We start from the raw sequence: 11,570 nt of genomic DNA, 5'->3' as shown, positions 1-11,570 counted from the left end.
GTTAAATGATTTTATAAATTTGTTGTGTATTTTTCTTTTTTTTGAGAAATATTTTTTCCCCTCTTCAAATAAAAAAGAAAGAAAGAAAGAAAGAATGTGTGCAAATGAGAGAAAAAGAAAAATCAAAATGAATAAGAGAGTAAGCTAATAAAGCCTATGCAAATTTCAAAATTCACATTCACAGTAAATATATATATACGAATGAATGCTTTGATGAAAGGTTGCAGTGCTATGCTATTCATTTGCTTGTAAACAATCTTTTCTCCCGCGATTTAAGGTGGTTTTTGGTTTTCACTCTCTCTTTCTCTCTGCTTTTCGCTTCCATTTCGATCTATCCAACCTCCTCGCTGTTCCCGATTCTAGGGTTTCCCCCGTTCCTGATTCGATTTGGGAACCCGAGCCGCTAGGGTTTCTGCGCCCTGCCAGATCCGATTCTTTCTTCTTCCTCCTCTGAGAATTCAAGATGTTTTGGCGCATGGCTGGCTTGTCTACTGCGTCTCCTGTGAGTTCCGTACTCTCTCATTTCATATACTTCTTCGATTTTTGTGCGTTGTTCTGCAAGCTGCTTTAGTGCACTGATTTGTTGGTTGTTTTAATTTATGTGGTGTTTGCTCGGATTTGATTTTCCGTTTGGTTCTATGGAAAATGTGGCCGTACGGAGGGTTCTTGCAATTAATTTACTATGCGATTGATTTGATTTAGTTTTTGGATGATTGATTGTGGAATCTGATGCTGTTGCTATTGTGAGAATCAGAGTGATCGGTGCTTTGCCATGATTGGTCGATGTGAATTTTTCTTTTTGGTGGTGAAATTTGCGCAGTGTTACATGAAATGATGTTTTTGAAATTTGATATACTATTCCATAATCTTGGATGTTTTGTTTGGTGCATGAAGATCCCTGCCTGAATAGTACGGCGATGGATTTCTTGTACGTCTTACTGTTTGTAGTTACTGTCACATGAATTTTAGGTTCTCTTGGGGGAATTCTTTGCAGATATTATACTAAACCAACGATACTGAGAGGTGGTTGTTGGCTTAAATTTGCTTTGAATGAATTCAGAAATGTTTGAGTTCGTAAGATCAGTGTAACAGTAGTAGTATGTACATAATCTGCTGCATTGTAATTTATGAGAAGGTTTATTTTCACAACTAACAAAGACGCAATTCATTTCTAACATTTTCTTTGATATTCCAAATAAAATCTTTTTTCTCAAAGGTGTAGGAAAGCTTGCAACCTGTAGTCTAGAGTTAAAATTTGGATTGCGTTTATTCCTTATTTCTTTGGGAGTCTGAAATCGATTTAACTTCAATTTGTTAGTGATTTTATTATTTGTTATGTGTATTGTATTATATTGCAGGTGGAGACCATTTTGGATAGGGACAATTTCACTTTGGAAGAACTACTTGATGAAGATGAAATTATACAAGAATGCAAAGCTCTTAATAGTCGCCTTATAAATTTGTAATACTCTTATTTCTGTTAGGATGAATTTCTTATTAGAATTTTTTTGGCTTTGTTTTAGTCGTTTTATCTGCTTTTGTTTTCTTTTGACGAAACTGGTCTCTATGTAGTGAACTATAATATTATTCATTAGACAGCTTAAGATCTCAGCTTATGAATAATTACTTTTCTTATGAATACTGCTTATGGGTGGGAATGGTATGACAAGAGACTTGCTTGAAATAATTAAAGCCGTTCATATTAACATGATTATTTATTAACATATTTTCATTGTGATCTGTCGCTTGGTGACATAATTTAGATGAAAGGTTGCCATGATGACAATAGTAAAACACCATAGATTATTGGTAATTATGGGTCTACAATGAAATAATTGAAAACCAAAGACTAAAGTATACACAGTGAAAAGATAAATTGAATAACTCTATTAACCCTGTTATTAGTTGACTTTCTTAATTCATACTGCAGTTTCAGTTATTTATTGTTCCTGCTTTGATTAATTTTCCCAGGATGATGTTAATGAAGTATCTTAGTGTAATTTTTTTTGGTAAAACTATTTTATGGATGCTTAGGTGGATTCTTCATCCCCCCCTTCCCCAATCCACAACACCACATATTGAAACAGCCACTTAGGAAAAGACACAGATTTTGTCTAATAAACTCCTTGATGTTGTCTCTTGCTGCCTATGATTTTAACTCCGTATTCTTAAACTTTTGATATTGGTTGTGTAATTGTGTTCTAGATAAATTAGTCCCTTATTGATACTATATTATGTGATTGGCCAATTGTTACAGTGAAACAACAAAGTCCCATTTCAAATTATGTCCTATTTCAAATTATTTTTATTGGAAACACTTTTAAACTGGTCATTCTTGATGGTTTTGTCTATCCCACCCTCACCCCAAGACAGTTAGGTTACCCTCTATCTGATTGGTGAAGTACTGTTGTTTTTCTTTTTTCATTTAATGGTTTTATGTTGTCTACTGCTGTACTGCAGTTTGTCTGGAAAAGCACAGGTTGAACAATTGATACGTTACATCGTTGAAGAAGCTGCTGAGGATGCTGAAAAGAAGCGAACTTTCAAGTAGGTTGCTTGGATTGGATATTGCTTTAAGTTCCTGTTTGGTAGATTTTTGTGATGATACATGTTTTTCCTATTATTCTGTAACAGGTTCCCTTTTATTGCTTGTGAGGTATTCACCTGCGAAGTTGATGCTATACTCACGACTCTTGTAGAGGATGAGGAAGTAAGACATTATATCTAAATGATTTTTTCTCACTATTTTTGAGAAGATCTGATTCATTTTTTTTTTTTGGGCAGTTGATGACTAAGTTGTTCTCCTTTTTGGAGCCAGATCACTCTCATGGAAATTTACTTGCTGGATATTTTTGCAAGGTACTGATTTAGTGAGATTTGAATTTTACTGCATGCTTGGTCACTGTAAAAATTACTTTTGGAGTGGGAAGAGTTGAGCTTGACTAGAAGTAAAATTTCGCACAAAGGGTTATTCTGCTTTGTAACCTCAAACTTATTTGCGATTTCAAAACTAATGCTGGTTGAGTTGGTCTAAACTTGCTCTACAAAATTAGAAATTAGCAGTATGTTTCATAGTTGTAGAAATCTTGTGGTTTGTGATTTGTGTTGACTGGTGTGATACGATTTGCGACACAGACAATCCCAATTGGAGAGTGAATTGCTGCATGAATCGTGTTCTAGGATTCAGGGTCCTCTTGAGTTTTTCTGGGTTGCATTAGAAAATTTGAGTTGGTGATGAAGACCTGACATGATCCAAAGCCGAAAAGACCCTGAAATTTTCACATTTTACCTTAAATAAACTAAGGACAGATGGGCAAAATTCCTATCATGACTTAGTATGTCCCTTGTGTGATGGTGCAGTGTGAGAAGAATAGAGCAAATGATGAAGTTCTATAAAGGGGAAAAAAAATGCTAGAGCGAAGGAGGAGGATGGGATATAACATAATCTTATAATTCTTTGATATCCTGCCTGTGGTATATGGTTTAAAGTTAGTACATTTAGTATTTTGCCGTGATATAACACAGATTCTGATATATTCTGCATATACATTATGTATATGATCTATGATATATATGCAGGTTTACTTTTCACTCCTTATTCTTTAATTTCTTCTAATTGTTTTTTTATTCAATGTCATTCTTGATTTACAATTTGAATAATTATTTGATAACTATGTTCTGTTTATTTTCCTTGTCGCTCATTTTAATTTATTATAATATCTTCTAAACAAATAATCTTGGGTGCATATTTATCAAGTTCTTATGTTGTTAGGTAGTTGTATGCCTGTTGTTACGGAAGACAGTTCCTTTTGTGCAATATGTTCAAGTAAGTCCACCCCATCTTTTATTTATTTATTTATTCCACATAGAAACATCTCTGTATCACATTGAATCGTATAGTGGACGTGATTATTGCAGAACTAGACATTTTCTTTTCAATATTGCTAATTAATTGTTATGATAATTACAAGTTTTGCCTCTTTGTCCTCTCTTGAGGATTTATTATATGTACGTCTAAATCTATACATCTATGTCTATACAATATTTGAAGGAGCCTGACCAATTTTTGTGCCAAATTTCATCTATCTATTTTACTCCTATGAAAAAACCACCATCACCCACTTCTTAGAAGCAACCAACGGTAACTACTCATTCTATTTTCTTCTTCCTACTTCACATCCCTTCCATGCTTGGAAGTAACAGTCGTTAAACTCTTAATCACTTCCTCAAAATGTAGCTTTCTTCCTCTATGCAAACTATTTATCTTCCTCCTTTTCATTGTACAGATACCTAAAAAAAAAATCTAAAAGTATCCTTTTTAAGCCGCTAGTGTTGCATAATGAATTAATTGTAACTATTTGTCATTGTTTTGAAAGTTCAAAATGTTGAGGTCTGAACTTTTCTGCATTTTGTGGTATATATTGCGCTGTGCTTCTGTGTAGTTGTAATTGCTAATATGTTGTCCTTATGGCTATCCAGGCTCACCAGGAAATTGTGAATAAACTAGTCGATTTGATTGGAATTACATCTGTCATGGAGGTTGGTTTATGGCACAAAATATATTTGAATTTTTTTAATGATATTACTTTTGCTGGTCACATGCATTATATTATTTTAGTCTTAAAAAGATATTTACTTCCACGGGTAACTAAGATTTCTATTCCCTTGTATTGTAGTGTGCAAGTAAATTGTTATCTTGGTAATAATTTTTCTTTTTTCTGTCCCTTAAAACCCAGGTTTTGATACGCTTGATTGGTGCTGATGAGCATATGTATGTAAATCATGTGGATGCAATGAAGTGGATTGAAGACACTGATGTGCTTGATATGATTGTTGACAAGTTCAGTTCTTCAGTAAGTAATGTTGGTTTTCAAAATATATAAAAATATGGAAAACCCAGTTGTCGATATGCTACTATGTGGGAGTGGGATATTTTTTTTAATTAAAAAAGTATATTGTTTGCAAGAAGATAATATACACCAAGATAAATGAAGAAAAGCCATAAATGAATCAAGCACACTATTCTCAAGAATCTGATAAGAACTGGTAGAACCGCTCCACAAAAGCTAGCTATTGTGGTTAGAGAGCACAAGGCTATAGATCCCTACTTCTGAAATGGGACTCAAGTCGCATATCTTGCGTATGAATCCTAACATAATTTCACAGCCCTAGTGCCCCTACAGGATGGTTGTGCACTAAGCCAGGGGAGTTGTCCTAGTGGAAGACTATGATGTTGTTAGACACCACTCACATTGCCTGATTTCAGTTTAGAGTCATGGTGGAAGGCTTTGATATCAATCGATAAGAACCTTGGGAAGAATCACACAACAAAAACCTAGCGTAGTGGGTTGCAGAGATCAAGGGCTTGTAAACCAGCAATTAACCTCCTATATTTTAAATGTGGGACTCAAGTCCCCATGCCTTGCAATTGGATCTTAACAATATCCAAGAAAGAAATAACCATATTTTACCTTCTGAGCAAACATATCCTAGTAATCAAAAGGTCCCTGCAACATTTGACCTGTTGCTGAGAAGCTCGAGTGAATGGTGTAATGATAATGCACGTAACCGTATTCTCTATTTCTCTTTATGAAATGAGGTTAGGGAATGATGTTAACAGTACATTCCTCTACTGTGGTTTTTACAGGATTCTCCTGAGGTGCATGCTAATGCAGCAGAAACCCTGTGTGCTATTACACGATGTGCTCCAGCAGGGCTTTGTTCCAAAATAAAAAGCCCGAGGTATACTCCCAAGACAGCTTTTATAAACGAATGCTACCATATATTGATTTTTAGGGACTTGAGGTTGGTACATTAAGTGTTCTTTGTTTACTAATATCTTATATTATCTTCTATCTGCAGCTTCATAGGAAGATTATTCCGGCATGCTCTGGAGGACTCTCGGCCAAAATCTGTTCTTGTTAACTCTCTGTCCATATGTATATCTTTGCTAGATCCTAAGAAACTTACTATTGGAGGATTTAATGCATATAAAATGAATAATGGCTCTACGGTAACTGCAAATCCTGAAACCGTTGATGGCATGCTTGAGAACCTAGGTAAAATTTCTTCCCAGAAAGAACCTATTACTTCCTTGTTTGATGTTAGAAAACTTTATTTGTTTTAGGATCATAAGAACATATGAGGTCTAAAATAATGTTTTTTAATAGCTACCCCAGTGCCATTATTGCAGATGGTGTTGACAGATGTCAGCCAACCTGCCTTCACCACTATGATGCTTGTTAGGGAATTCTCTATAGGTCTAGTTTAGGAATAAGGCTTTTGAAATGAGAGAAACTGAATGGCTGTGGTTTGAGTTCGGTCCTCTTTCCAGGGAACTCATCATGTTTTATATTCCTGTTAACTGCCTAGATTAGACCCATCCAAATGAAGACCTTGTGTGTCGTTTATCTCTGACTTGGGTGTTATGGAATGCCATCTAAGCTCATTTGCTTTTGGCGCCAGGGCTAATATTTGACAAGTGTTTTGTACTAAGTGGGTTCATTTCAATTAGTTAAGTTAGTTTTGGCATGTGTACTTGTCTTGTTTTCATGATTTATTTTGAAAGCTGCTGGAGAAAATAAATGCTCATCAGTCTCTTTTCTGTAGGTGATCTACTCAAGCTTTTGGATATTTCTTCTGCCGAAAGTCAGTTGCTAACCACCTTTGGCAAGTTACAACCACCTCTCGGAAAACATCGTTTGAAGGTATGTGGACAAAATGCATTGCTTTTTGAGATTTAGTCATTGGTGGTTGACCTTTGCTACTGCTATTTTAAACCCTGAACCATGGTTTTGAAGATGTTGAATGGTAATTTCAGCTTTGCTTTGATTTTAAATTATTAATAGAACACATCCTTTCAGATTGTAGAATTTCTATCGGTCTTGGTAACTGTTGGTAGTGAAGCTGCTGAAAAGAAATTGATTGATCTTGGAGCAGTACAAAGAATTATAGACTTGTTCTTTGAGTAAGTTTTAGTAATTCTGTTATTTGTGGGGGTAGAGTTATCCAATTTTATTGCTAATACACTGTTTGAATATTGTAGGTACCCATACAATAACTTTTTGCATCACCATGTTGAAAATATCATAATTTCATGCTTGGAGAGTAAGAATTCTTCTCTCGTGGAACATCTTCTCCGTGATTGTGATTTTGTTGGGCGAATTATTCAAGCAGAAAAACATAACACGTTGGAATCTGGTGCAAACAAGGTGCATCAGCATTTTTTCTATAGTTCATGTCTCGAACAAATTTTTTGTTTAAATATGTTCATCTGTATATAGATGAATAACATTTTAATGATCCGATTTGTATTTGCAAATATCTTGCAGCCAACAACACATGCTGAAAACAAAGCACCACCTAGGATAGGAAGCATAGGACACTTAACTCGCATATCTAACAAACTTGTCCAGTTTGGCAATAACAACAGTGTGATTCAGGAACATTTGCAGGTCTGTTACTATGTCTGCAGCAATTATTGTGGTAGGATTTTATAGTGCTTAAACTTGTATGGCTATACTGTTTGATGTCTATTGTTCAACCAGCTTTTTTCAGTAAGTGAATGTCTGTTGTTTTAGCTTTTAATTGCATAAAATGAATGTTGACACTGTCTATCCTGAGCTCCCTTTCTCAAACTTTTCTGTATTCGCAGAGATACAGTGAATGGACAGATTGGTACATGAACATTCTATCAAAGCGGAATGCTGTGGAAAATGTCTATCAGTGGGCATGTGGGTATGTTCTATTTGTCTTAGCTCCATATTCTTTCTAACAAATGGTTGATCAGCACGTGTACTCTAAATGAGCTTTAAATTAAATTTGCCCCCTCCTGGATGACTGCATGCTATTTACGATGGAAAAGATCCTATTGAGTGTTTTAGCTCCGTTGTGAATATTACTCTACCATCTGTTTGAAGTTTGTGGGATTGTAGTCATTCACTCATTTTTTATCCTGCTACAAAAAAGAATTACAGTCAGTGTGCGCGTTGAAACCAAAAGAGCTTGACTGTGACTCTTTTTGGTCATTGAAAATAAATTCTTATAATTGTTGGGGTTATGACCTGTGGCGGCTTTTGTGTGGGTTCTCTTCTAACTCTTTAGTCTCCATCTTAGTGTGGGTCACAAAGTGCAGTTTTATGTATGTCTGTTGTCTTCTAACAACTATAAACAAATTGGTTGTTACAGGAGACCGACAGCGTTGCATGACAGGAATAGGGATAGTGATGAGGATGATTACCAGGATCGGGACTATGATGTTGCAGCCTTGGCAAATAACCTAAGTCAGGCCTTCCGTTATGGTATTTACAATAATGAAGACATTGAAGAGGTAAAGTTGCTTACATTAGTCCAAAGCTGAATGTGCTTTTCTTAGTGTCATTATTTATAGGCCTGAATTTTGAAACTAAACATGTATAATTTTTCATAAGAGCATTTCAAGGTTTATTTTATCAACTTAATAGTATTGGTTCTTGATCTGTTATTATTGTTGCCAGTTAAACAGTCTTATTAAAAATGGCTGGAAGTAAACTGAATACCTAAAATGATAAGTTGTGTGGAGTGTCAAAATATCAGGTGATTTAACTCAAATGCAACAGCTTTTTTCTGGGTCCAAGAAGGCCTAAAAGAGTAATTTATGAAATTGTCTGGTAGGTACAAGTGTACGAGAAAGTGAGTTGCAACAGTTTTTCCATTGTTATAATCAATTCCAAGCAGGGTGAAAAGCACATAGTTTTTCAGCTTTTTTGGAATTTGCATGTTATTCAGGTTCTTTAATTTAATGGAAATTGTGGTTCTTACTGAAAACTGCCAATAAACTCTTCTCAATTTCACCAGCTGCTACTTATTTTGTGAAATTGCTGATGAAAATTTTCCAACAAATAGTCAGTTTGTGCTTTTTGCATGTTTTCTTCATGGACCGCTTCCTGCTTTTTGTAGTGGTTGATAGTTAATTTCTTCCAAAAGTTCAATGGCAATTATTATCCTGCTTTGTTTACTATTGTTTTGGTACCATTACTTATCAACATAATGTCTTCTATAGTTCTTAATTCTTGACCTAAATGTGTTTCAGGTTCATGGCTCACTTGAACGAGATGATGAGGTATGCTTTTTATTTTCCTTAGTACTAGGACTTGTGGTGAACTGAATTTATAATTACCTTTGTGGAAGTTAATTACTTGGATGTTCTCACATGAACAATTTAAACCTAGATGGAAAAGGTAATGTCTTGTGCAAGATTTGTGCTACATTAGGGCATTAGTTAGGTTCACCATTCACCTCTCAAGTATGTTGTGCATACAATACAGGCATAGATGTTTGATCTTCCAGTCTCCATATACTGTTATATGAGCTTTAGACTGCTTGTTTAATGCACCTAACCTTGGGAAACTTTTGATCTTATAGTGAGTGGGTTATTGGAATTTAAGCTTTGTTGTTTTTCTTGTGAATTTCTTGACTGAATGCATTTTCTAGGTGTTATTTTATAATTTACTGTTTGCAGTCTTTGCTTGAATTGGCTATTTTGATATTAATAATTATAGACCAACCTAAGAAAGAAGGGAATATGAGGAAGTTGAAATCCAATTTGAGCTATTTTTGTTAGTTGATAGAGAATATATATGAACTGTATGACAAAACAAAGAGACTATCTATACCAACTTGGTGTGAGTTTTCATCAATAATAGTGCCTCAATATCGAGAATACTTAATGTTTCTACATTTCTTTTGAATATCCATAGTTTATGCCTTTTCTACAAGCCCTTTGTATATTTTATATTTTTTTGTTGTGGTCTATGATAGTGTCTCCAACCATTTGGGTTGGTAGAAGTAGTAGTGATTCGTGGATGTCTGTTTCCATGATCTTAGCTACAAGGTGTGTATTCTGGAATTCAATCCCAGCTCTGTATATCTTAAGTTTTCACCTGCACAAATCTCTGCAGTCACTGCACAATTTATTTTATCCTTTTCTTTTTTTAAAATTGTGATTATCATGATTGTCTTTTTCACTTCTTATGTTTCTTCTTAGATTTGTTTCATGACCATAATGAAGCTTCTGATATTAATGATTATGTATAGCAGGATGTCTATTTTGATGATGAATCTGCAGAGGTGGTTATTTCTTCTTTACGGTTGGGAGAGGACCATGAAAGGTGAATGGCATGCCTTTTTTTTTGTCATTATTATTTCAGTTTTCTAAGTGGAATGAACTATCATTTCTGTTCTGTTAATTTTGCTTTGGTTTGTTTTTCTCAACATTTGCCTTGCCACTTGCAGTGGGTCTCTCTTTACGAATTCCAACTGGTTTGCTTTCGAGGAGGATAGAGATCGGGCAGTCAATGAGCGCTCAACTGCCTCTCTTGCTTCTTCATCACCTAATGCTGAGGAGAGTGCCATCAATACCAGTAGAGATGATAATGTAACTGGGGGTGAAGATGAGGAGTTAGCAGACACTGCAACATCATCACCTGAAGCAATACAAAAATTAGAAAATGACGGAACTGAAAAACCAGTTGAGTGGGTTGAATGGAGGGAGTCTTCTGATGCTGGTGACCCTTCTGGTCTTCCCAATGGAGAACCTGAGATCAAATCAGGGACCATAGATCCTGACACAACTAAGCCATCATCTGACTCATCTGGTGATCCGCCTACAAAGGATGAACCAGTGGATTCTGAACCATCAGAATCTCTTGATGAGAGACCAAGCACTGAAACCTGTGAACCAGTTCAAACACAAAGTGAAAATCTGGATTTACATGCTGCTACTTCTGTGGATCAGGAATTGGTTGATGGTCAGGACAAGAAGCAGGATACAGCAGATGACAAAAAAGTGACTGAAAGTACAAGTAGCTAATGTAAATTCCTGTGAATTGCTAGGGTGGCTAACTATGCAACATTTAACCAGGTGGGAAGATAAATTCTGGAGTTTGGCCGGCAAATAGGACACCGATGTGTGCTCTTTCAATTTTTAATAGGAATATTGATTTGTTATCCCCACCTAGTTCTGAAGCTAGAGATTCACTGTGTAATGAGCTTTAGCTCATGCTGTTAGGTGCAACTGAATTCTTCACCTGTTCATATCAATTTTTAGCTCGTCCAGTTAGGGTGCTACTGAATTTTCACCTCTTTCATGAACTGTTCATATAAAGTACGTCTCGTCATTCCCAGTGTTTAGGTCTGGAAATGAGTTCCTTGCCTTGACTTGTTCTTTCTCTTAATGTAACCTTATATGATTTTTTATAGGAAGGGAAGTCCCTTACTCAACTGGTTAACTCAAAGATCAGGTCGCGCGGATTGTTACTACCAGATAGCTTGATGAGTGCGAGTTGCACTTGTGCTCCAAGGGAACAAATGAAGAGATAGGGTATGTGTAGTTGAGCTCTCAATAAAGTTGTTAAAATTATACATTTATACTCTGGATTCTGAAACCTGTACTGGTTGGTTTCTTAAGCATATTGTATAAATTCCTTCCAAAACCTACTTGAATAGGCTGTTTAGTTGATGTGACGAGTTACACATAACTGTCGTATTATACATGATTTAGGCTCTAATCATTAACTTCGATCTCGTCACTC

At 35.5% G+C, this 11,570-nt stretch overlaps 1 protein-coding gene across 1 annotated transcript in view; it reads left to right on the top strand.

Annotated features, from left to right (window-relative positions):
* The window catches only part of LOC107638835 (serine/threonine-protein phosphatase 6 regulatory subunit 3), a gene marked incomplete in the record, with an annotated part of 11,652 nt that continues 240 nt past the window's right edge, over positions 159-11,570 (top strand). Inside the window, 19 exon segments of the mRNA XM_016342234.2 lie at positions 159-502; positions 1,359-1,462; positions 2,461-2,547; positions 2,635-2,710; positions 2,785-2,859; positions 3,773-3,826; positions 4,480-4,539; positions 4,737-4,853; positions 5,648-5,742; positions 5,863-6,059; positions 6,610-6,707; positions 6,864-6,967; positions 7,046-7,211; positions 7,332-7,454; positions 7,655-7,737; positions 8,188-8,329; positions 9,071-9,100; positions 10,078-10,148; positions 10,273-11,570. Coding sequence (XP_016197720.1) covers positions 464-502; positions 1,359-1,462; positions 2,461-2,547; positions 2,635-2,710; positions 2,785-2,859; positions 3,773-3,826; positions 4,480-4,539; positions 4,737-4,853; positions 5,648-5,742; positions 5,863-6,059; positions 6,610-6,707; positions 6,864-6,967; positions 7,046-7,211; positions 7,332-7,454; positions 7,655-7,737; positions 8,188-8,329; positions 9,071-9,100; positions 10,078-10,148; positions 10,273-10,849 — 2,298 coding nt within the window.

Source organism: Arachis ipaensis, chromosome B04, assembly GCF_000816755.2.
Source record: "Arachis ipaensis cultivar K30076 chromosome B04, Araip1.1, whole genome shotgun sequence".
Lineage (NCBI taxonomy): Eukaryota > Viridiplantae > Streptophyta > Magnoliopsida > Fabales > Fabaceae > Arachis > Arachis ipaensis.
The sequence above is the reverse complement of the archived record's forward strand: the minus strand, read 5'-3'. Positions and strand labels throughout refer to the sequence as shown.